Source organism: Struthio camelus, chromosome 21 (genome assembly GCF_040807025.1).
Source record: "Struthio camelus isolate bStrCam1 chromosome 21, bStrCam1.hap1, whole genome shotgun sequence".
NCBI lineage: Eukaryota > Metazoa > Chordata > Aves > Struthioniformes > Struthionidae > Struthio > Struthio camelus.
In genome coordinates, this window is record NC_090962.1 from 5,431,989 (window position 1) to 5,457,058 (window position 25,070).

The 25,070-nt window shown below is 47.4% G+C and overlaps 1 protein-coding gene across 15 annotated transcripts in view; it reads right to left on the reverse strand.

Moving 5' to 3' along the window:
• Positions 1 to 20,093, reverse strand: part of GPR157 (G protein-coupled receptor 157) — a 31,889-nt gene extending 11,796 nt beyond the window's left edge. For 2 of the 15 annotated variants that reach the window (XR_011135745.1, XM_068915814.1), the window contains exons 1-9: positions 19,271 to 19,557; positions 17,816 to 17,963; positions 17,556 to 17,653; positions 14,975 to 15,093; positions 14,436 to 14,722; positions 12,068 to 12,173; positions 9,539 to 9,744; positions 1,707 to 9,402; positions 664 to 1,015 (exon numbers count right to left, since the gene is read on the reverse strand). Coding sequence is in view for 3 of the 15 variants with exons in the window: in XM_068915814.1 (XP_068771915.1) it covers positions 664 to 1,015; positions 1,707 to 1,818 (464 nt within the window). In the remaining 12 variants the exon portion in view is untranslated. The other 13 variants (XR_011135738.1, XR_011135743.1, XR_011135736.1 and 10 more) reach the window with 13 other exon arrangements.
• Positions 20,094 to 25,070: the final 4,977 nt, after the last annotated feature.

Here is a 25,070-nt window from a genome sequence, read left to right on the forward strand (position 1 = left end):
GCTTTTACTAAACACGATGTGGAAAATCAGCTCAGTAGCAGAAACCGAGACATAGAGCTACACCGTGGGCTGTTTTGTCTTGCTTTCAATCAAACATGCCAAAACAACCTTCAGAGTGCTTTTCCAGCAGCCTCCTCCCTTGCAGACTACGTTTTCCTGAAAGGACTGAATTACAGTCACTTGCCTAGGGAAACGGGCAGGAAACATAGACCCGACCGACACCAGGAAGCCAGGGATGTATGGAAACGGATCCCAAACGTGAAACGTTGGCAGCAACGGACCGGTATTGCAAGCAGGAGTTTGGGGATATTATTGCTAGGACATCAGACCAGATTGCAGAGGGAAAGCGGGGCCAGGACTTCCAGATTCAAAACTGTCTCTTGCCAGAGATTTTCTACACTATCTTCATCATTTTTAACTTTTGCACATCTTCATTTCTTTGAGGGGTTAAGCAGGGCTGGTTAGCTAAGCGACAGCAAAGCCCCTGTTGAAAAGAAACTTGAGAAGGGCACAGTATCCTTAAGGAAGGGGCAGATGACTTGAGCAAACCATCCAAGCGCTTCACCAGGGAGCAGAAAGCGCGGGGCATGCCAGCGGCGGCTCCTGGCCGAGGGGTGGGATCGCACACCTTGCGCTCTCGCAGGAACGGCGGACAGCACCCACCTCACAACGTGGAAGCAGCAGAGCAAGCCCGTGCCTGTGGGCGAGCCCCTCACAATGGTGACATAGAGGTAGAGGGCAACGGCCATGGTCCAGAAGAAGGAGCTGGTGTTGGAGAAGGTGGACAGGGCGCCCTGCAGCACGCAATCCCATGAAGTCCTGTCGAAGTCCTGCAGCACCCCGTAGAAGTAAGACAGGGCCGAGAGGAGGTCAGCCAGGGACAGGTAGAGCAGGAGCTGGCGTGGACGGGTCCGCAGCTCCGGCCACAGGGCGTGGGTGCACACCAGCAGGCTGGAGCCCAGACAGGACAGCACGCAGGAGACCAGCACGACGATCCGCTCCGAGGCATACAGCTCTGTGGGGGGCAAAGGCCCGGGCATGCCGGAGGCAAGGCACAAGGATGCAGCACCAGCTCCGCTGAGATGAAGGCACCAAAGCTGCTAAAGGAGGAGGAAGAGGAGGAGGAGAGAGGTGGGAAGCACCCAGCGCGCTCGGGACGGGGCAAGCGAGAGCGAGCTGCAGGAGAGCCGAGCCGGGCAGCTGCCGGGGGAGGCAGAGGAGGTGAGAAAGCGAAAGGGAGGGACGAGAAAGAAGAGGGCAGGAGCGAGGCGGGGAGCGGAGGAGCCGGCGCCCGCCCCTCCTGCGAGCCCGGCCCCGGCGCGGGACCCCGGTTCGCGGCCGCCCGCAGCGCGGCATCTGCAGACAAACTGCAGCGGCCCCCGCAGTCCAGCGGCAACTTCAGGAAAAAAGCAAAAAAAAATCACAACCGCCTGCTGTAATCTGACAGAAGGAGCCCATTCAGCGAGGGAAAAAAAAAAAAAAAAGAGCTTTATTGCTGTTTCTTAAAAGACAGAGTTGACTCCTTCCTCCCCAAAGGGGAGTGCACGACTCAGCCACCCTTATCTGAGACAAATACGTATAGGTGCTTAACAGCACTCACGACGGCACAGCTTGAACCGTATGCATTCAGCTACCCAGGGCTCAAAGGTGAGGAGGCCAGCATCCCCGACCCACGCACCATCCCGAAACGGTGGTGCCAGCGTTACCTTTACCTCCCGCCTCCTCGATTCCGGAAGACGGCAACGCCGATTCTTGCGGTATCTTGCAACCTGTGAAGCAGAAAAGGGTGAGCAAACAGGACACGGGATTTGCTACCATAACAAACAGGTTTTATTTCTGTCGGTAAGGAAGTGCTTGTTCCCGAGGAACTTACAAGTTGAAAGCACATCCTCGTTTGCTGCTACCTTGCCCGATACTTCATTTGCTTCCCTGCAGACAACTCTGAAACCAGCTTTGATTTGGATGCCAGTATATGCTTATTTTCCCATGTAGATTGCTATTGTTCCAGCTATCTGGTTCCATCAAACAGTTTAATCATTTCCCAGCTATCAGCAAGGAAGGATCCACTCAAGGCAGCATGCAGAGCACCCCCCCGACAAACCATCTTAGAGCTGTCCTTCCTGCGCTGACCAAACACCACGTTGCTTCTGCGCCAGAGGTTCGTCTCTGAGGGCAAGTCCTACCGACGCCTTCCAAGAAGTTGCTAGATGCAGCTTCAGAGCTTTTCTTAATTACTCAAATTCTCTTTACCAAGTCTCCAGCTATATCCAGGCTTATCGTGTTCCCTCTTGGTCACCTTGATGCATCTGGCATTTGCTCTGTTTTAAAATTATTTCCTCTTGAAAAAAAAAAATCTACATACCTTTTTGACCTTTAAGACTTAGCCAGACTTCAGTCTAGCATGCTTTCCCACTTAGAAGAAATGTATTTTGGAGCCCAGTGCCCTCTGTATGTTCTTTATAGGAAAAGGAATTTGCAGCAAGTCGTATTTCCCCTGAACACGGTCTGACATTAAGTCATTAGTCCAGGCTCCTTTTAGTCACCATCTGACCCCAAAAAATAAGATAAAACTTTGTCAAGGCTGTGTTTCCAGTGGTTGCTCTTGTACATTCTTGGCTTTTTACTTTTGTTTCCTCCCACCCTTCCCTTTCACAGCACAAAAATAAAGAAACAAGACAGATCCACCCACCTATCACAAACATCCAGACAAACCACTTCGTCTTCAACCCTGGATTTCAGGTGCTGGGTTTTTTTTTTTGGTGACAGATGCGGTCCAACAAGACAGCTTAATTCTTAGTCTTACAAGGTAATCGTTTATTTCCATGTGTTTCGATGACCCAACTTAAACTACTTTTTCACGACTGGATAAAAGAGTATTTGAATCACAACGCATAAGTTAGTGGAAATTCAAACTCTTTTGTCCAATTTCGCTCGGAGAAGTACTTCACCCTCAGAGTTCAGAAATAGATAGGACAGCCATAACGTCTTTTGCCGGCCCTCTCCCTATTTTCTGAAAATGTAAATAGGGTTAATTTACACAGAGAAATAACTTAACAGCCTGGCATGTGCAAAGAGTTACTGCTTCAAAACTGAGCAATAAAAGGCAGATGACGTCTCGCTAGAGTCCCACCACCTTCCACGTTCTGACATCTGCATGAGCGAGGCATCCGCTGCCCAGCCCGTCTTCTGCATTCCTGTAATCTTGATATTGCTGCTTTCCAACAGCGGGGCAGCAGCGCAGCTGTGTCTGCCCAGAAATGCATTCCTACCTTCAGTCCCATGGAATCTGCAGTTGCCCAGAGAACGGAAATATTTGGAAACTGCCTAAAAATACCTGACAAACTCAAAGGCAGTGATCTATTTAGCTCAGGGCAGGGAGAAGTAAAATCTGAGTGACTAGCTTGCTGCGTAGCAACACACGGGATGAAAATTCTCCTTTGAGAATTTCACCTTGTTTCGTGACTTTTAATTCATCTCACAGGATGTGAGATGTGCAGGAAGGCCAATTCTGGGTTCTCCAAGGGGAGAGACAAGAGTCTGGGCTGCTCCTGAACAACGAGGACGTTTTCGCATCACAGCTTCAGAGCACATGCACGCGCAGAAGAGAAGAGCTGGCACCCTTTATAGCGGTGTGTTCCTGATATCCGGCCAGTGGAGTCCGTGCTCCCTTTACCACATGCACTTCAAGGCCGTGAACGTAAGTATGGCTGAATAAGTATCCTCTGACTCCGAGTGCCAACTTCCAGCTCCACCAGCCCTCCTCACTACCCACAAGAGGTCACTGCTGTTCCAAGCAGTAGTGTTTTCCTATCAGCGTCTCCCCGATCTAGCAGGAGACACTTCCCCATGCCCGATGAAGGCCGACTGCTCTGCACCCATAGCCTCGCTTTGGTCACCCCCACGTTATCCTTGCCTCACACCCACAGCTTACACAACAGGAGCATCAATGAGGAGCTCACAGAGAAGCAAAGCTCGACACAGCTGCATCCATGAAAAAATAAGATACTATGGAAGTAACTAGCAAAAACTCAGCCAGCAGAGGCTCAGTTTGGGCAAAAAACCTTTAATGTTTAAGTCTATTATCATGCAGTTCCTGTCAAGGAAGTCAATGAAACTTTTTTTGTACTCACCAGCTTCTTAGGGCTCAGCCTGGGAGCAATAAGACACCCAGCTCCCACTCTCTTCCTCAGAGGAGCACAAGATTACATGCATCATGCATAGCCTTCCACTGACAGATCTTTAGCATAGCCTGGCTACTCCAGTACAAGATACAATACACATACTACAACGTCTAGCCAAAAGTTGAACTGGATTATCATCCCCAACTCCGAGATCACACACACATACACAAAAAACCATGCACACGCACAGAAGACAAAAAAAACAGCCAACAGTTTTACCAGTGATCTCCACTGAGCCACTGATCTCTTGGTTTCCAGGAGAATCACACTATTTTTCTGAGCCACCACCTGATCCTTGGGCTCACTGCACCAACTGAAAGGAAGCCGGGGAGGTACGGTTAAGAGGAGGCTTCTGAGAGAGGGGCAAGTGCCTATGATTGTCCACTGTTACTTTTTCTAGTATATGACTAAAAATGTCCACTTCTACAGCAACCCCAGCTCAGGCTAAGGCCCGAATCCTTGACTTTATTAACCTCATCTATTCCTTTGGGACCAATACAAGCAACAGCCTTCCGTGCAGGGTGACCAGAGACTTCCAGGACCACTCGAGAAGCTCCAGGAGGATCACGGACAGCCTCTTGAGCGATTTCTCAGTAACCGTCCCTTCCAGACAACAGCTTCTGCAGGTAGGAGATTCAGAAGTACATCAAGCAAAAAGTCTGTAAGACTTCTAAAAAGTCAGGAAACACATTCCCTACATATTCTATCGAGAACACTTGGCAAGGAGGCAGTCGGATACATAGGTGCAGACCCTGCAGCCAGCTCCTGTGGCGTTTGTTTTCAGAGAAACGGTTTTCAAAGGTCTGAAAGGTTTTATTTGGCAAACACTGGGGTCAAGACAGCTCTGCAAGAAGTACAGCTAGGTGCTACCAAGTCCACCGGGAGGAATCTGACAGTCAGATGCAAAGGGTCATGCTGGAAGTTTGGCACAGCAGGAGGCTGTGTTGCATACAGCGAGAGACATTTGGAAGCAGAACTGCAATACAAGGAAACATAAATGAAGCCCACCATGGTAATTTGGAGCTGGAAAGGAGATGTATTTTTTCCCCCCACTCCTCGAGTGGGAAAAATCATAAGAAGTTTGTTTCATGGCTGGCAGCAATGAGTGGAAAAGTCTTCCTGCCAAATCTGCATCTCCATCTGCATCCCTTGCAGAAGGGGAGAAATAAAGAAGGTGCCTAGAGGCAAAATGCACTGAAACAGCATCTTTCATTCACACAGCCCTATCTGTCTGGAGGTCTGCAGGAGACCTGAGCGTGCAGCAGCCACAGCAGGTGATCTTGTTGGAAGGAATAAGCTTAACACGGAGAACCCCTGGAACAGGCAGCTAGCAGACGCTAGGCTGGAGGAGCTAATAAATGAAACCACTGCCCCTCACACACGTACCTGCTAGGGCACGCACACGCGTGTCGCTGGTAGTACTTCACTAAGTTCAGCGAAGGGAGGCCTGGGGTGCAGAAGCACGCGATCCTCGCTGAGCGCCAGGGACTCCCGCAGCACTCAACAGCCACCTGTTGTTTCAGTTTAATCCTCTTTTCCACGAAGGAAAGCTAATACCAGCAGCCCTTGCTCTCCACCAGGAAAGAGAGGGCTCACACAAGAAAAGCTGCGAGTAAAATACTACAGAAGCTCCCCTTACGCTTTTACAATAATTAGAAAGCACCACCATAGATAGTTTCAATTTATTCTAGGACTTCCAGAATTAACAAATGCCAAATGAATTCTTACTTTGTCTCGATTATGCAAGTCCCAAAACTGATTTATTTTTTTTTCCCTCCTGCTGCTGCTACTTCTGGATTAATTCCCCCATTCTCCTGCCTCCCATCCCTCTGCTGTTCAATAACACCTTAGCAAGATACCTCCCCAAAGCAGGCAGGTCTGTTTTCAGTGTCTGAGTACTGACTTGGCAGCATGAGCAGCTACTCCAACCTAGGTTAGCCGCGGTGCAAGCACGACCATGCACACGGCTGCTGGATCAAGCTGGGTCTGGGCATTATGAAGCCCTTCTTATCCCATCTCCAGTGCACTGGAAGCACAACAGAGAGGAGCGTGCACGGTTGCAGAAACAGGACATAACTATTGGCAGAGCACTATGCTGGGTCCGATTAGTGAGCCCGGTGCCTTTCCTTCCACAAAGGAGAGGTACTTCATCATTTTAAGGAGTTTTCCATTAGCATCAAAAATGCATAGTCAGGCTGCAGAGACCGCACCAGAATTCAAGCCAGCAACTGACAAAAAAAAAAGCCACCAGCTACAAGGGGAATTTTATGCAGGCAGAGCAGAGTTAGTTACACTGTTGGAGTCAAGCCAGCACAATCAATGAATTAGAGTGTGCTCCCAGTACTGTGATAGTTTTCCTCTTCAAATTTAAATTAGGAGATTAATAAGGGATATGCCTGCATGCTGTGGTTGCAGGGAGAAAAATAAAGGTATTGAAATTGTTCATTAACAGTGAAACTTAAAATATGCAGTGAATAAAAACATCACATTTAAGACGTGGTCTTCTTAGACAAGCATATGCGTCTCTTATGTTCAGCAGTAGGAAAATAGGCCAAAGTAATTTTTTTGAGGTAGCTTTTACTGAAAATGGAATTGGAGCTGTACAGCATACTTTGCAGCATAAAGCTCTGCCTAGAGTCTGCGGCTTTGACACAGATGAGACAGGGATATCAAAGCTAATGAGACCACTGGTGTAGGAAGAGGCATGAAGCATGTCAACTTTCCTAGCTACAAAGCAGGAAACCTCACTCATGCAAGTTATTTCACACAGATGAGGCGCAAAGCAGCAAACAGACAATTTTGCTAATGGGAAGCTGTTCAACAGAGCCCAGGAGACTGCTTTTTTCACTGACTCGAGGACACTCGCTCTGTGCTCAACATCCACAGCCCAGAAGCCAAAGATAGTCTCAGAACCGTGCAGTAAAACACCAAATCATTCCCCTTGCTCTCCTTTAGCAAAAGTAGACATAAAATGCTTGCATTAAACAATTACAGGCTCTGCCCTCATATGTGGGTGCTCAGCCACCAGACGACCAGTGCACAACTGCTCCCATTCATCCAGCCAAGGGGCTCAGCCATGGCCTTGCCCCAGAGCTCCAACACTGCTTGGTCTTCAGTGCTGTTTGCAGTAGCCGTATCTTCTCCGGGGAAGAGGAGCAGATTTAACCCAACTCTGAAATACAATGCTCATTTATTTTCAGAAACAGTCTCTGCCAACCTCCCTGGTTTAACTACAACTACACCAAAGTTAGGTGCAGGAAGCTTGGAGAGAACATTACTTTATATACTTGGAATTCAAAGCCGCTGACTTTATTAACGCAGGTGAAGCTGCTCAGAAATTGCAGGGCAAGCAAGATGGGTCGAGCCCCGAGTGTTCGGCTGTCACCTCGGGCGTGATCCAGACGTTGCATCGGTTCCTTTCAGCCAACACCCCGCTCGACAGAAGTATGGAGCGGTGGCGCTTTGTGAAAGGGCACTACGAAGGGCAGTTACTCAGGAGGCAAGCGCTACAGAGAGGCATATGCTCAATGCAATGGTTTTTAGCCATTCATATTACCTATAATGCTGCTAAATTAGAAAGTAAAAATACACCACATTTCTCCCTCCCAAAAAATTGAGACCAATGCTTACCTTTGCTCTAAAAAACAGGAATAATCCTTTAAAAAGGTCATAAAAAATGACTAGTTTGAGGAAAGCTGATGTACCAGCTCAAAACACCATGCAAAGACAGAAATGAAGTTTCAGAAGAGTTGCAACAGAAGGAGACTCTGCTCCCTTCCAGCCATCCATTACCTGCTGAAAACAGACATTTTATAGACAATCCTTTGTATTTCACAGCTCCCTGTAACTTGGACTAATGCAATTATGTCCACCTTTGAAAAAGAAAAAAAAGGGCTTACAGAAGTGTGCACAAAGTCATAGCTAGTGTTTTACAGGAGCGTGAAATCCCTGGACCACAACAGCCAGTTGATGCCCAGTCAGTGGGGCCACAGAGAACGAGGCATAAAAACAGCTTGACTCAATCAAAACCAAAGTAAGCTCTTATTATCCTCTGTGTGGGTACTGGAAGCTTAAATAAGACTTAGGCAAGGCCTTTCACCCTCCCAAGGCTGGGGTGCTCTTACATTTCCTCCTTCACAAATACTCAGTCCTTATCCTAGACTTGCCTTTCAATAAGTCCTCATCTCCCTCTTATCCAGACAAGGTAATGAGTAATATGTTTCACTGCATCATTAAAATCTAATTAGTTCTCCCCTAGAAAGATCAACTAAGTTTTTAGGCACATGACTGAATGTGCCTGCAGCACATCAGCTGGGGACACTTCAATACCACAGACTCCCTACAGGATAGAAACAGGGAGCAACTCAGACGTGCCCATGGCTGTCCATCTTGCACTCGTGGAATGCAGTTCAAAATATCAAGCAAGGCACAGGACAACCCCATAAGGTCTCTGCTCCCTCCTGCATCTATACTTGTGCATCAGGATTCACACCGCTCTGACTCAAATGCCCTTGCAGTGGAACAGCTTCAATCAGGGAAGCAGCCGAGCTGGGAACTCCAAGGCTGTGCTTTGCATCCTGCACAGCTGCTGACCAGCACCCAGAAGAAACAGTGATTACAAATGGGTCACACACCAGTTCAGAGCCAAGGCAGTTTGTCATTACCAACCTGAGGTCAAAGCTCAAATAAATCCTTCCTAAAGGGAGACCCTTCTCCCAGTACTCACTGCCACATTTTTGCAGCATTACTAACAATAGCTGAAATTTTACTTTCAGGAAGCTGTGCGTGTGGAGAACAAACAAAGAGCAGAGCAACTTGCAACACATTTATCTTCTCTTTTCTTCATCCTCTGTCTCTCATGCAGTGACTGCATCATCTGGCATCCTGTGGCATTTTTCACATAAGCCCTCTGCTCCATCACAAACACCCCAAGCTCCAGTGCAACACAGAACGCCTGGGCAGCATCCCAACCTGGATCCACATCCAGCTCTCAAGCCAGGGAGATATGAGGTAGGCCCAACAACGTGTAGCACTTCTAGGGCAGTATACTTGCTGATTGCTTCTTCGACTATTGCTCACAACAACCAGCTAAGACACTGCCAAAGAAACACTCACAGCTGGCATCACACAAGGAGAGAAGTTACCGTGGGCTGTTCAGTGACCTTTCTTCTCATCCACAGAAGGCAAGAGTCCGGGGACAAATAAAGAGTCAACGAAGCCACTGCAGTAGTACAAAAGAAAACAGTTCAAGGGAGAAGAGGCTCAAAATTGTAAATTGACAGATATCCTGTTCTTCACCCCAGTCTTGCTTAAGGCCTCTAGGCACTACAAACATTAACAAGATAAACCCAGCTTACTTGTCTGCAATCTGTATTTATCTCGGTTAGTTCCCAAGTTTCAAACAACCTCATTTAGGCAAGATTGTGGAACAATAAAACATTTCCAGATGCTTAGTAGCTTAAGACACAAGAGTATTCAAACTTTTGGTGGGTTCGCTTGACTGCGCAGCTTTTCTCTTAAGTCAAGCATGGTGTTAGAAGGAGAACTTATTGGAAACAGTCATCTGCAAAACAAACAAAAAAGGGAACCAATACTTATTTGCACTAAAGCCACTTGACTGTCTTATTACACATGCAGAATGGGATGAAACAGCCTAAGATATACAAGATATGCAGTGTTATCTAGTGTTCCTAAAACCCTCTGTTCCTGGAAATACATGAACACATGAGAAGGCAACCTTCAGGGCAAAGCCATTCCTTCACTCTTGCATCACAGCTTCAAAGGCAGGTTATTACTCCTACGGCCTCTGGTGCAACACGGTGAAGCACACTACACAACTAGGAGCTCATTTTGGCTTTTCTCAAGATTTCAGCTGCCTCTAGTATTGCCAGTGGATCACTGGAAGAAATCACATAAACATATTTTGAGATATTTAAGCATTCTATTCCCCTTCCTAACACATCAGGTTGCAAATGCACACAAGATGGGTTTGTGTTTGAGAGCAAGAAAGAATTTAGACACTCTCAACTCTTTCCATCTTGCTAACCATTCTATTTTGCTTACAGTAAAACCACGTCTCATCTTCCAACAAGTACCACAGAAATCTGCCATCTCACAGAGAAAGCTATAAGCACCAACCGAAAGGCAAGAATCAGAAAAACTCAAACTGAAAAGCAGACATCAGAAGCCCCAAACTCCTGACTAACGCTGAGCCTTCAGAATGGATCATGGAGATGTGAGATAGACTGCCAGCATTTGGGAGAAAGTTTTCCTAAAAGGTATATAGCAACCCAAGACATCGTTTGGTTTATTGCAAGAGTCATGAGATGAAGCTCTGCCGTTTCTATTGTGCAAGATGGCAGCACAGGCAACGGGAAATGCTCCTGCCCTTCATATAAAATTAGAGGAGGCTGACAAGGTGAAACGGATGCAACTACATGCCAAACAAACCAGAGCAGCAGAGAACACAAGGACACCCACCATGCATTGCGGTAACAGAAAGAGGGCTCCATTCCCTGTAACCCATGAGATAGCCACAGTTAATTATAAAATCCCTTAATTGTACCCTTTTCACCTCGAGGAAAAAAGCAAGCAGGCTAAAAAAAAAAAATCAAAATCAAGACTTGACAACAGTCCCTACCTCCATGCCCTGAAAATGTGTCCCGCTCTGGAATTAGCTGTCTTGTTTAAACAATAACCTAATCATCCCTCCAGTATTTCCCATCAGGATCAGAACAAACCAGACTATCTCAAAGGCAATTAACAGGTCAGGGACAAACAGCTGCAGAAGAGCAAAGCAATCAGGTGCAGAAGAGGAAGACACCTCATCTCTCATCCCTCAAGAGACCTATGAGACTGCAGAATCACCTGTTCAGAGAACTGTAAAACTCTTCCTTAAGCAACTGAAAATTAAGCACAACAAGGCCGGACAGAAGATGCTCTGGGGAACCACCTCATATGTACGCAGGAAGACAATGATCTTGCTTTTAGTTTTCCTTATCATATTTAGCTCCCCTCTGCTGCTTGTTACTCCTAAGAATTCCTAGTGCTTTAGGAAAGGAGAACACAAATCATCCATCTGAGACTGTCCAGTGCTCTGGGAGAGCATGAGGCAGCAAAAACACCCTTGTATTCACGCCTCACAGGATGGGGAGCCCACAGAAGTGTGCACGCAACACCCAAAGCTGAAAGGAGGGAGTGCAGACTGCCACATCAGTACCACTCAGCTTTTCCACACTAATCTATTCAAGCATTGAGCTGCAAGGGCCACATCTTAGACAATTAAATGTCTCAGTCCACTCTAACCAGCTGGAGTCCTGCTCCTGGCAGCCAGGGATCTTCGCTTGGGGTTTTGGTCTCACTGTTACCAAGACGTAGTAAGTTTTTGACAATGCACAAAGGAAGGACAGTAATGCATGGGCAACACCCTCACACATTTCTCCTTGCCCCCACTGAAATCAACTATGCCTGAAGCTGAAAGTGTTTCATCTTCTAGGTACTGGGTTCACAAGGGCAGACCCATAACAATCTGTAGGACAGCACAAGCCTATGTGCACATCACCATATACACATGAGATCGAAGAGTGGGGAATAGGAAAGAAAGGAGACTACTGGACAGAAAAAACATCCTTCCAGACTAACGTTCTATAAATCCAGACAATTTTTAAAGTTAGTGCAGACAAGCAGTTCATTTTGTTGCTTTACAGTACAGTCTAAGGTGTCAACTGAATGAGCAGTGCTGTGCTAGGCACAGTAGAACGACATAGCAGAAGAAAGCATCCCTACCCCCAAAGAGTTTATTCTGCACTAACATTAATAACTGGACTGCAAGAGGCAAGATATTACTTCTCTCAAATCACTGCAGAATCATCTTAGAGAAACATCACCTTTCCTTAATATGGATGAAGACCTCTGCGGCATTACGATAAACGAAATTCCATCACAGGCAACTATGTAGCAGCATCCCCTCTCCACTCCGTCCTCTAGATGCACCTGAAAAGAACACACAAGATGTAGCTCAGTTTGTAGTGACGTGAGTCTGGGACGGCTGAATTTTTTCCGCAAATGGGAAATCCATACATCTCCTCCACTGAAGTGGTTGAGATTTACCACCACGTGGAACCCAAGCAAGCTGGCAGTCAATCACAGATCCTTTAAGCTTTAGAAAATCAGTTTTGAAAGCTATGCAGCAAAAGCTAAGGGATAGAAGAAAAAGCACCTTCTCTGCAGAGACCCGGGACCATTTAACCGATTATTCCCTGCTGCGGCTACAGGAAAAGCAAGCGTTTGCAATACCCAAGAAAACTGTCCAGCTCAAGTTTGCTCTTTTATTTCCAGTCAGTCAGAAGCTGTATATCTTGGGGAGGCTGACTCAGGCACAGTTTTGAAGTCTAAAAGCAAAAAACGAGCAATCTGACTAGTTTAGAGTTGGGAGAGATCTGTACAAAGGTGCTGGTTGTAATCAACGGAGCAACTTTTCCGGTTCAGCAGCTTGTCTAACGGACAATCCTTTTCTCCTCTCTTTAGGCTGAGTACCTGGCAAATTTACTATGATCGTGCATTTATGGAAAGCATTCTACCTTAGGGAATTTGACTGAAAACAACAGTAACGACAGCATATCGCACGTGAGCATCCCCAAGCACAACTCAAAGGCTACAGGTGTCAGTGAAAGATTAAAGGGTCACAAACATTTAGCTGAGTTTGCCAGTTAAGGGCTAAGAGTTCATCCCCAAAAGACACCTTACTCCCTAAAAGGAAAACTAACAGAAGAGGTGCAGGATGAACAAAGACCCATTTTGCTTCACATGGGCTGCGAGGGGGCTCGTCCTGGAGAGAGGCAACCCAGTCGGCACTAACCACACTAATTCACACCAGTTCAGTACCAGGTTATTTAGGTGGCTGGATGCAAGCTTGTGCTTAATCTTGCTGTTATCATACGGGTGACAGCCCAACAGGAAGAAGTTGCTTGGTGGATCACATAACAGTAGGAAGAATTAGCCTATAAAGACGTCACTTCTATAAGGCAACAAGCTGGTGGGTGTGGAGGACAGAAATATGTTCCTGCTAAGGCTGCATTCCAAGAAAGGTAAAAAGTCCTGTCAGGTAAGGTTGGCAGCAATCATTTTGTCATCACCGAAATGCAAAATACCATAGGCTTCATTTAATCAAGCATGCTTGTTTCAAGTTTACTCCCAGCGTTGTGTCATCCTCCTGTTGTCAGGAAGGGAATTTAAGCTGTGACCGCTCTAGCCACTAGCCCTGAGATAGCGCCTGAAAAATTAGACAAAGTTTTTCTAAAGATTTAAACAATTTGTGCTGGAAGCCTGATGCACACAAATCCTCCATCTCTGAAGGCTTCATGTACTTCCTATTTTAAGGCAAAACAAAGCTGAAAAGTCTAGTTTCATCTTGGAAGCGTGTAGGAGAAAACTTACACAATGGAAAAGATCAAATGACAATTGTCAGACTTAGATTTAGGTTAGAAGAGACTCCTGGATATCAGCTAGTCCAACCTCCTGCTTAAAGCAAAGCTAACTTCCAAACTAGCAGGATGCCCAATTTCCTTTACACAAGCTGTTCCGACCAATCTAAATCCACTTCTACCCCATAGGCTCAGAAGTAACGTCTAGCTGAGCCTGTTATCCTTAACAGGATGAACTGGTGTCTCACAGAAGAATCATTTTAAAGTGGTAACATTAAGGGGAGGTTGCAGAGTAAGAATAGAGCCTCTTCTTTCTCCCAAAGCAGCTGCTTGCTTTCCTGTACAAACCTCCAGGTAGAAGAGGAAGTGTCTTGTTCTCCAGATACAGTCAGCTTTCCTGACTTGCAACCTTACAGTCAAGGTTTCCCTTTCTAAGATAAGAATGCATTTGATAAAGTCTCACTTTGACTTGAGTCCAAGGATTTGCAGACCCTGAATTTTGGGTTAGTCTCTCTGGAATTTTACACACCAGTGTTGCATTATCCCATCTTCCATTTCAGCTCCTGGGATTTGCCACCAGGTCAATAAGGAAACGGTATTAGGCTATGACTCTTGACAGAACTTATGAAGCAGTATTAGTATCACATCTTTCCCCTCACTTTCTTCCTCCTGTCTCCAAACTCCCTATAGCATCCTAATCCCCCGAGTACAAAACAAACTGCTCAACAACTCCTGTTTACTTTTTTTTTAATTAATCATATAACAGAAACTTCACTTATGAGATATGTATTGACAGGAGCCTACATAGGAAAGAGATTTACCAGTTTCTTACTGTTTTGTAGTAGATGATCCAGCTGACACTAGTACCCGAAGTCCATCGGAGCTGCCTACCGACTTCGGTTTTCTGCCGCTAGGTCTGATACACTGCCGCAGGCTGAGCACAAACGCCAGGGAGGTGCAGACACCTGCCTCATAGCTCAGACTCACCGCAAACCCAGACAGTTCCGGCTTCCCCGATATAGCCGTGACTCCACCTCACACACTGCCACCACTCCTGCAGGCCAACCTCACAGCTAATAAGGAAACAGGACAATACCTTTGCAGTGAGTCACAGGCTGTCTGAAATGAAAAGCAGAACCAAGGGAAAAGAGAAGAGACAATACTAGTGATTCTTTTCTGTAAAAGACAAGAAAGATGGGCAAAAATTGCACAAGGTGGATAAAAAACAGAATGACTGACTGTGAAGATGATAGAGTCCCAGTCTGAGGTTAGCCTGTATTTCTACCTGTAGGACAGCTGCATTCCTAAACCCGGAGATTTCCAGCTACCCACTCAGCTCAGGAGGACATAGCTGTTGGGGTAACAGGGTACCTTGGGCTTAGTGCAGGTGACAGAAGTGAAAAAGCAGCAGGAGTTTTGTAGCCCCAGGATCGTGTTGCACGCTGAAGCCAGATGTACTCTTAGCTTCTTTCCATAAACCTTCCTGTGTTCTGAAAAAGGACAGAAGCTCTCAGAAACAACAGGGAAGATTCACAAAGCAGTTCAGGTTATTGCGTTACTAAGATCTGCTGGACAGCTGCGTCTATCCGTCAGAATCATCTAGTCCATCTAGAAACATAGAGGTACAACAACACCCTAAACATGGCACAGTTAAGGGCACGCTAAAGAGAATCTAGAGTAACTGTTGTCTCCTCCCATCCCTTAAGTGGAATTGTATTTAAAAACTGCCACATCTTGACCAAATGAGTCTTCATTCGGGATTCTCACTGAGCCCTGCTAAGATCCCTGGCTTAAACAAGATTAAATCTCCACGCTAAAACACAATAAAGCTATGGAATTAATACGCATGTCCCTCACTGAATTTCTCTACATGCTATGCAGTGAAAACACACACGCCATATCAAATACGTGCCTTCTTCCACAGCAGACGTAAACAATTCATTCTTTGTCAGATCCCGTACAACTTCTTCCTTTCTTTCAGATTTCACTTTTCTTTCCCCGCAAAAAGAAAGAAAACCACTACTGTCTGTATGCTAGTAAGTCCTGTTCTTCCCCTCTCAATAGCAGTGTTCAGCAAAACTTTCATTACCTTTTTTCCTCTTCTCCCTCAGAGAAGAATCAGAGTTGTCCAACAGCCACATCTTAACTTTGATTGCGAGCTCTTCAAAGCAAGCCCAGTCTCACTGGTCTGAACAGCACCTAGCACTTGTGTTACCAAAAGAGCAAACGCACCTTCATATTGGACACGCTGAACTTACTGTTTATTCTCTCTTCCCTTCCCTTCACACAGGGCCCTCCCCAAACCATACCTAACTTCAGCAAAACACACTCACTGAATCTCGTTAGCCAAAGGCTTAAGCACAATGTTCTGAATGCTCTGTTAAATTCACCCTGTGGGTAATTTGCCAAGTACCATTAAACATTAGTTCTCTAGGTATGGCATCTTATAGAAGGTGGGGTTTTTTTTTAGTTGTCATTTTGGAGCTTACACAAATAGTCCACAGCTCTACTAGCAGTTGAGCTAGCTACGTCTACATGAGTGGCATTTACTGTTGTGTAGACATGCCCTGGACAAAGTACTTTTCAGTGGTGACCAGTGCAAAACAGTACCGCAAAGCGGATAGTCCCATTTAAGGCTGTAATGCTGCAATACCTCCTGGAAACAAGGTTAGCCCTTCTCTAACTGGCTCCATTCTGCAACAGTTGGTGTAAATTAAGTACGCCAGGCTATTCGGGGTCCTGCTGATTCAGTACTTTGGGAGAGGCCTGGGCAGAGTTCAGTGCACTACAGTTTTCAGAAGACTAAGCCACACCTGAGCACCCATGACTCATTAACTAAGCAGCCTGCAAGCATTAGCCATAGATCACCAACCTAAAGTCAATAGCAGTCAGCAGCCCCATGTCTACTCTAGCATGTCAGTTCAAGAACTTTGTTTTTACAGACAGGATGGGCCTGGGAAAGGCAGATGTATCCAACCCTAAAAGTTCATGAACATTTTCCCCCCCCCACACACCTTCCCTCAAATTCTACCTGCTGGGACAAAGGGGACACTGCTAGGCTGAGTCACAGCAGAGTTTTTATTGTCAGAGCACTTCTGTCCTTCCTTGCTGCCTAAGCTCAGGCTCCTCCTTTACCAGGACTTAGAGGGATCTTGGTAGAGTCCCCTTTTGGGGCTTGCCTCTTCCCTTTCTTTGAGCTCAGACGGGCCCTATTCGCACATCCTCTCCTCTGAGCAAGAGGCAACGTGTCACTACTTCTCCCCTTGTCTGAGCTGCATTAGGGAAGTTTGCCTCATGAGGCCCACAACTGCTCAGTCAGCCACTCGCCACTGTGGCCAGAGAACTTCAGGAGAGCCTCTTCTACCAGCTGAGGTCATCACCATCCTCTACACTGAGATGCTCAGTGTGTACCACATCTCCACACATGCTTTGAAGGTCAGGATTCTTATCAGCACTTTATCAGGTGAATTCCCACCTGCCTAGAGATGAGACACACTCTGACACCGAGGGTGGCAAAGGAGCAAGGGGCTGCCTGTGACATAGCTAAGGAAGTTACACCAAGAATGCTTGCCAGCAGCACATCCTCCTGATCAGGATTTACCTATACCGAAACAATGCCAGGCATCGCTCCTGCATTGAGCTTCCTCCTCAGGTGACTTCCGAGGTGAATAGAGTCTGCATTTAGCAACACCTGACATGGACTATCTGAAATTAATATGGTTGTGCAAGAAAAAGGAAAAAAACTATCACCCCCTCAGAAGGTATGTTTCAGCCAGTCATGAGCTCACTGCACCATTCTGGGCAAGGCAGGTCTTGCATCTTAGTGCTTCCCTGGTGAAGAGGCACAACAGTAGACTCACATGACCGGGAAAGAGTACCTAAAGAAAGGCTGGGACAAGGCAATCAAACTGTCTTCAGCAGTATATAATTCATTTATACTAATTCCTCTTACCAATGCCTTCTCTTGTCATCAGCGTAAAGGATCCTTGTTTCCGGGGAAAAGGCTGCTTCAGACAGGCTGGACATAGTTTTGATGCCTGGTCACTGCTCCTACAACACATTTAAACGCAAACAATAAATACTTAAACCTAAAGGCTCAGATTAGAGTCGCACAGCTCTGTAAGCCCCTTCAGCTGAATCTCTCTTTGGAAGAGAGGTAACAGCTCATGCGTTATTAGCTTCCCTCCATTTGTTCTACGAGATGGTCTGTACCAGTCACTGGAAGGTTCCTGTTCTTCTACCTTCAAAACGCTAGTCCCTTTTGTAGGCAAGTTAGTGTTTCCTTGCAGGTTTCATCATCCACCAAAATGAGGTGCCAGTCATACAAGGAGTCCTACTGAGAAGGAGTCCTCTCCCCCAGCTGTGGAGAACAGACAGAGATAACTATTTCTTCATAAAAAGGAGGCTTGACATCTTTTCAGCAACAGCGCACTGCACTTTTATTTCTCCTTTAACCAGTTTTCTTCCAAGGCCATACTATAAGTGAGTAATGTAAGGATTTTTCAAAGTCTCCATTAAAAGCAAATCCTCTCACTATTGGTAATGAAAACTACTGTTAATTCAGCTATGTTAGGAGCTGGTCCATACTCAGTAATACAGAAGACTCGGAAACAGAGCAAAGCGTTAGGGAATATAACTGGTCCGTTAGCAGAAACGGACAACTCATAAGCCACTGTTTTCAGATGAGTTTCTCCCCTCTTACTCTGAATACACACTCTCCCTAAAGCTTATCGATAGTTCTGTCTGTCTGTCGAGTTGTTTTTGTCAGAGGCTAGCTCAGAAGAATGTTAAAAAGCCCCACAAACCCACAAAACTAGTTTTAGGGAATTTAAACCTGGAGTCAAAAGGACAAGCATCCCTAGCGTAACACCACCAAAATCAGTTAGCCTCATGTTACTGCTCAGGAATGTAACTCACGCCTCACTTTTCTGGTGCCTCAGCTTCCTGAAGGCACTTAAAAAAATAGATCAGTCGACTTTCTTGGGGGACAAAACACAGCGCGAGATGACACGACAGACGTGGTGGCCACTGGAGATGGCTGTACTCAGCATCCTCGGGTCAGGTGCAGAGGGCAATAAGCAGGAGGGAAGAAAGAGGGCCTCATGACACGAGTCCTTTGCCTCTCCATCCCTGCGTGGAGTTTGGGCCGAGTAGACCATTTCACGGGGCACAGCACCACCACAGTTTTACAGTGCACAGCTTTTGTCAGGCCTGAAGCAAAAAGCCTTAGCTCCAACCCCACCCGCGGCGTAGCTGTGCCACGCCGCTGGACTACAAGCTCTGCGAGGAACAGGGGAGCTGCGGTACGGCTGACCAACGTGCCCGCTAGCGTTGCCAGTTTTGCAGGGTTACAAGGCCCAAAGTGAACCTCCCTGCAGACGTGAAAGCCCGCGCGCAGCCGTACCTGCTCTTTGCTGGCATGGCTCATATCTAGCGCTGCCGCTTACCGATATCATCAAGAGCAGAAGCAGAGCAGTTGCTACAATAGCATACATAACCAATTACGTGTTTACTTCCAGTTCTTGCAAAATAACCCTTTACAAAAAAAAAAAAAGCAAAGCACCTCACACCACCCTAAAACATTATGAAGCCCATAATAACGAACCAACGTAGGCAGAAACCCCCAAACGCACTGCCATATACAGCAGATAAAACCTCAAAACAGACCGTACGGACGGCGAGAGGGGCAAGGTCCTTGCAAACGGACGGGTTTGACGTCAGAGACGGCGAACAGAGCGAGCAAGAGAAAGAAAACACGCAAGAAAACGCTCGCAGGGCTTCGGGACGACGAGCGGAGAGGGCCGGCTGGCGAAGCGCTGGAAGGAGCGACCGCAGGAGGAGAGCGCCAGCCTGTCTCCAGAACGCCGCGGGCGACCTCGCGCCGCCCCCTCGGGAGGTCACACCTAGGACCGTCCCGCAGGCACCTCGTGATAAGCGGGTTGAACGATGCCCGGGACGCCCAGACCCGCGGGGGTGAAGCCAAACTTCCCCGTGCCAGGAAGGAAGGGGAGGCGGGGGGGGGGGACACACCACCCAAGCCAGGAGAAGAGAGCCGCCTCGCCCCAGCCGTGTCGTGAGCCCTCAGGAACGCTCATCTCCCCCCACCGCCCCCCCCCCCAAATTTTCCTTGAGGACGGGGAAGGAGGGCAGCCGGCCCCCCTCGTGTCCTGCCGATCCCCCCTCGGGGGACCCGGCCGCAGCCGGGCAGCGGTCGGAGGGGCCGGCGGCCGAGGCCACCTGCGGCCTGGGGACGCGACCCGGCCGCCCGTCCCCGCTTACCTGCGGGGGGCTCGAGGTCCCTCCGGCCGCCGCTCGGCGGCCAGGGCAGGCTCGGGCAGCCCGGACAAGCCCGGACAAGCCCTGATGAAAGCTTTTTTTTTTTTTTTTTAAAAAAAGGCTGAGCCTGCCGGGCCAACGCGGCCCTCCCTCCGCACGCTTTGTGGCCCTTAGGGCGCCGGCGTCCCCCCCCTCGCGCGGCGGCCGCAGCAGCACCCTGAGCGGCAGCCGAATTTGATCCGGCCTTCCCCGGGGAGGAAGGAACCCGTCGGCGCAGGCACAGCCCACCCGGCACCGAGATATCTCCTTCCCACCCAAAAAAAGCCAAAAATTGGGCTGCAAACAGCGAGGATGCGGGAGGGAGGCCGGGGCGGCTCGGCGCTTGCGGGGCATCGGGCTAATTAATAACGAGCCGCCGCCACCTCCCCGCTCACACCGAACGCGGATACGCGTCCCTCTCCTTCATATCAGCGAGCGCTCAACGTTTACTTTTCTCGCTATTAATAGAAATAGCTTTTTTTTTTTTTTAAAAGAGTCCCCATAAAGACACACACACATTAATATATATCAAAAAAAGCCAAGCCCCTAAGCTTGAACTGCAAGGGCGCGAGCCCTTCGCCGCCTGCTGCAAGGGGAGCGGAGCAGGGAAGGGTGCGGAGCGGAGACCCCCCCGCCCCACCGCACCCCGAGACGGGCGCAAGGCGCCGAACCGGGCCGGCAGCGGGCGACAAAACGGACACGGTTTGCCCAGGTAATTCAGCAGGGCTCTTCCGCTCCATGAGGGTGAGGTACGATTAGCAGAAATATTTCAAGTCTCCAGTTTTATCATACACGTGCACCCCCCCCCCCCCCATGACATCCTACAAAAGCAGTTACAGTCCCACAAAGGATGAGCTGCGACTCACTGAGACAGCTAGCGAGGGGGAAAAAAAAAAAATCAAATCAGAAACAGAGCTGGACTAAAGCTCCAGCTTATGACATGAAATACACCATCAAAAATCGGTACGAGAAGGGAGCGGAAGCTGCAATTCCAGCACGGAGGAAACTTATCTACTTCCACCAACATACATTCCAGGGAGGAAAAAAAAATTGATAGGACAAAGACAGATGCTTTGCGAGTCTACAAATACCACCAAGATAACAAATTACGGGAGGGAATTGTTCACCTCCCAAAAAGGAAAGCCGGGCCACAAAGGAAGAAGCTTGAGCTAGACAGGTCTAGTAAGTCACGGCACTGGGGCAACAAGACAGACCCCTACAGGAGACGCAACACAGCCACAAAAAGGCAAGAAGAGGTTTGAAACGGCCATACATAATGGGTGCGCTCACTGTGAAAGCAGCAGAGCTCCCTGGTTTGCAGAAGTACTTTGGACACTGAAGAAGCACAAACTATTTTATGCTACAAAGTTATAAGGAATTTCCCCGAGTGGCCCAGCTAGGGCACAACTTAAGATATCCAAGTGACACCTACGGCTTACTCTAGATACCATTTTGATTGGAATTAGCAATAAATTGCTCCTTTTTCCATTAAACCTGAGAAGTGTCTGGCAGCCATTTGAAGTCAGAGTTTTCATTGGGAAATTCAAAGTTTGCTGCAGTTTCGAAGATGCTATACACATTATGATTTTAGCTACTTGAAAAAAAATTCAAAGGCTGAGATCTTAGAAGTCTCCACAGGAATCAAAGTTACGTACAGGGAGCGTATCCTCCCACTTTATGATTGGCTCTAGCATTTTAACGAACAATGAAGAAACCCAGTTGTTAGCTACTTCATAGATCAGGCCACACTTCAGACTACACAGGAAACAAATGCAAAAGCCACTTCATTAAAATATAAAAGTGAGCGTGCAATCGCGGTCAATCCAGAGTCAAACAAATTCTCTATACAACTCATACTTTGAGCTTTTATTTGCTATCACAGAATATTCACAAGAGTGCTCAGTGTCTACTTCCTCTCACCATCCCTGCCGCTTGGGGTTCCTCCAGGTGAATCCTTCTCCGCACAAGACTATTTCACCTTAGATTCAGCACAATTCAGTCCTCTTGGGAAAAGTAACAGAGACAGGAGAAAAACGTATGACGAAAAGGAGGTTCCTGCCGAGGCGGCTTGGGGTAGCTGGTGTCTCTTTTACCAAGGCACAGTGGGGACCTCGGACCTCCTCCCACAGTCAGGTGGGCCAAGCATGCAGCAGACCAGAAAAAAAAAAAAAACACAATTCCACTACGCTTAAAAATGCGTTGACAACCACTAACTTCAACACTGCATGCATTCCTCTTCCTAGGAAAACCTTGCCAAAAAAGTGGTGGTTTTTCCTTTGTTTTCACATTCAGCAGATCCAATATGCTTTTGTGTCTTACTTAAGCAACCCAATACATAGAGGTCTCTCACAAATCCCCAAGCGTTGCATTTGAGTCTGCTCACCCTGGATTAGTCATGAAACAAGTGCGGAGTCCAAGGGTATTTATCAGCCTCTCCAGATGAGGGCTAACACTTGGACTGGAAGACAGCAGAAAAAAGCATGTGAAGTTAAGAGGAACTGATGACTAGGGCGAGTAGCTAATGACTTAACTGTTCCTTTCCTCACTCTTCAGTGGTTTGCCAGGGCATGATAAAAATCTATCATCTCTGCCTCTAAGCTAACAGCTTCCTTGGGATATGAGAAATAACAAGTGATTGCTTGCTGAGGTATTCACAAGCGGAAGCTGATCACATCCCCAACTTGGAAAATGCTACAAATGACTAAGTCCGCAGAAAATGTCAAGTGCCCCCATGCAGTAAGAGTCAGTGTCTGCAGTAAGGGCTGGTTTTGATTTGACTGTTGCTTTCTGTGTTTGGATGGCAAGAGTTTTGATCACCTTTTAAAGCAGTAGTGTATGAAATGTATATGCACATTGGTCACTCTGGGCCTCTGCAGCATCTCTGACATTGCTCAAGAGATCAAACGTGTCTACAGGTTTTCCACAGAGATCTTTGCTATTTTCATAGCCAGACTTGTACAGCGTACACATTCATGCCAACACGTGCCAACAATGGACAAGGCACAGACATAAGTTACAGGTATTTTGACACCCAGCATTGGGATAGCCAAGTGAAGACGTGTACCAAGGGGGTCCATCGGCACAGAGTTGAGAAAGCCTGTTACAAAGGAGGAGAAATGGAATCAGCCATGCACTACCCACAAAGACCTGCATGAAACAGAGCCCATTAAACTACATCCACTACCTGTTTCCACTGAAGCTGGATTTGTTCCCATGTCCACTGCTTCCCACAGTTGCCTCCTTTTTCTCCCAGTATACTGCAGGCCTCCTCTTAGATCATGCTCTGCCTCTGAAGAGCAGAAAAAGTCAGAGAAAAATGAAGGTGTTCCCCAGCACGGCATAAAAGGGAACAACATCTGCTAAGATGAAAGGTGGCATGAAGGAACCAGGTTACACGGGGACAGCTTGGATAAATTCCTACTCTTGTATGCAGGTGTCATTTGACATCAGATAATCTCTTTTCCCTATTCCCTCTGTGGTTGAGGATCCCCCAGCCCATCCAGAGCAGATGCACATGCCTGCAGCACACAGCGTTACCGCTTGCCTGATGAAGAACGTCTCTCAGCACACAGGCTGCAGCACGATCAGAAGCTCCCCAGGTGTACATCTGTGGCTGCGCTAGTCTCCCCACTTACATTAACTCTGCACGTGGCTTCCTTTGGGTTGGCTTTACAGTATCACCACAGGTCAGGGCAAGCCTGGAAGCTCCCTTTAAAACCAGGGTTTGAAGTCAAATGCTTGAGATTTGGCAAGCACAGGTGAGTATCAGTCTGGCATAGCCAAAGCAAATTTAACGGCTGGAAATACTACTCCTGTTCACTGTTGAGTGCTGACCACCAGAGTTCAAGGGAATTCTGGTCACTGCGCAGAGAACTGCTGCGACTCTTGACGGTTGAGAGAGAAGATTAAGCTAATGATCTTGTTAAAATGCACATATTTGGAAGCCAACAATCCCAGGCTCCCTATAGGTGTGCTGGCACCATCACTGAACAGTTTTTTGGAAGGAGGACTGGCACCATGCCATGCAAGGGGCAACTACTGCCTTTAACCTGCCAGAGTTGTCACCAACCACTTCAGAGCTGTGAACCCACTCCCCACAACAGTGATCAAGGATGGGCCCCCCTGAAGAAAGGGTTCAACAGCACAAAGAGCAACACCACTCTTGCTGCAAGGCTTGCTCAGCCTAATCCGTTGCTGAGAGTTTAGGGCTCTGCTAACACTTGGGGAGCACGTGAACTGGTCTCGCTGACAGTACCCCGCACGCTAAGCCAAGCTGCCTTCAGACATAACCCAATTACAGGCCAGGAAACTCTTCCCAGTGAGAAGTGCTGGATACTGCTGCTATGCTCTTTACAGCAGCAGGAGGAGGCAGGAGAAGAGCCAGTGGCTGGAAGCTGACTCCAGAGATTTAGCTTAAACTAAGCAAAAAAAACTTAACAGTAACAGAGCATTATTGCCTAGCCTAACGGTGGATGGTTTTATTTTCAAATCAAGGAGAGGCACCTTTCTGGCATTCTAGTTCAGACCAGCAAGCTATAAGATTAACTGAATTATCAGTTTAGTGGTCAGATTACTTCAGCAGATCTCTTCCGTCCTCCGACGCTAGGGAACTATAATCTGAATGTGGATATGCTTTAACTCACATTTTGCCTTCGCAGTTATGCTTAGTCACAGTATCATGCATGAGTTAACTTCTGTTGTGTCCCAGGCATTTGCAGGTTTTAATGCCAGATGAAAGCAAGAGGACGTACATACATGCACAGGGAAATTACCTACCATCTTCGTTGAGCCTTCATCCTACAACCAAGACATGACGACACACCGAGGTACCACTTCACCTATCAGGGGTCAAAGAGGATCTTCAGATTACATGAAAGCAAACAGCAACCTCTCAGCAACACCATTTAAGGCTCTGACCACCCCTCATCCACTCCACTCCCACCCCAAACAGTGCCACTATGGAGGCAGATTCACGAACCCTGTTAGGCAAAGTAGTGTCAGTCACAGGTCACTAATGTGACTTCTCTCCCCTCAAAAAACACCTGCTCTAACACATAGATGGCAAAACCCTTGGCAAACTAATACTATTTACAGAGAGAACTCAAGCTTTCCCCAGATGACCTGTTTTCCAGGTCTCCTTTGCAAGAGCACA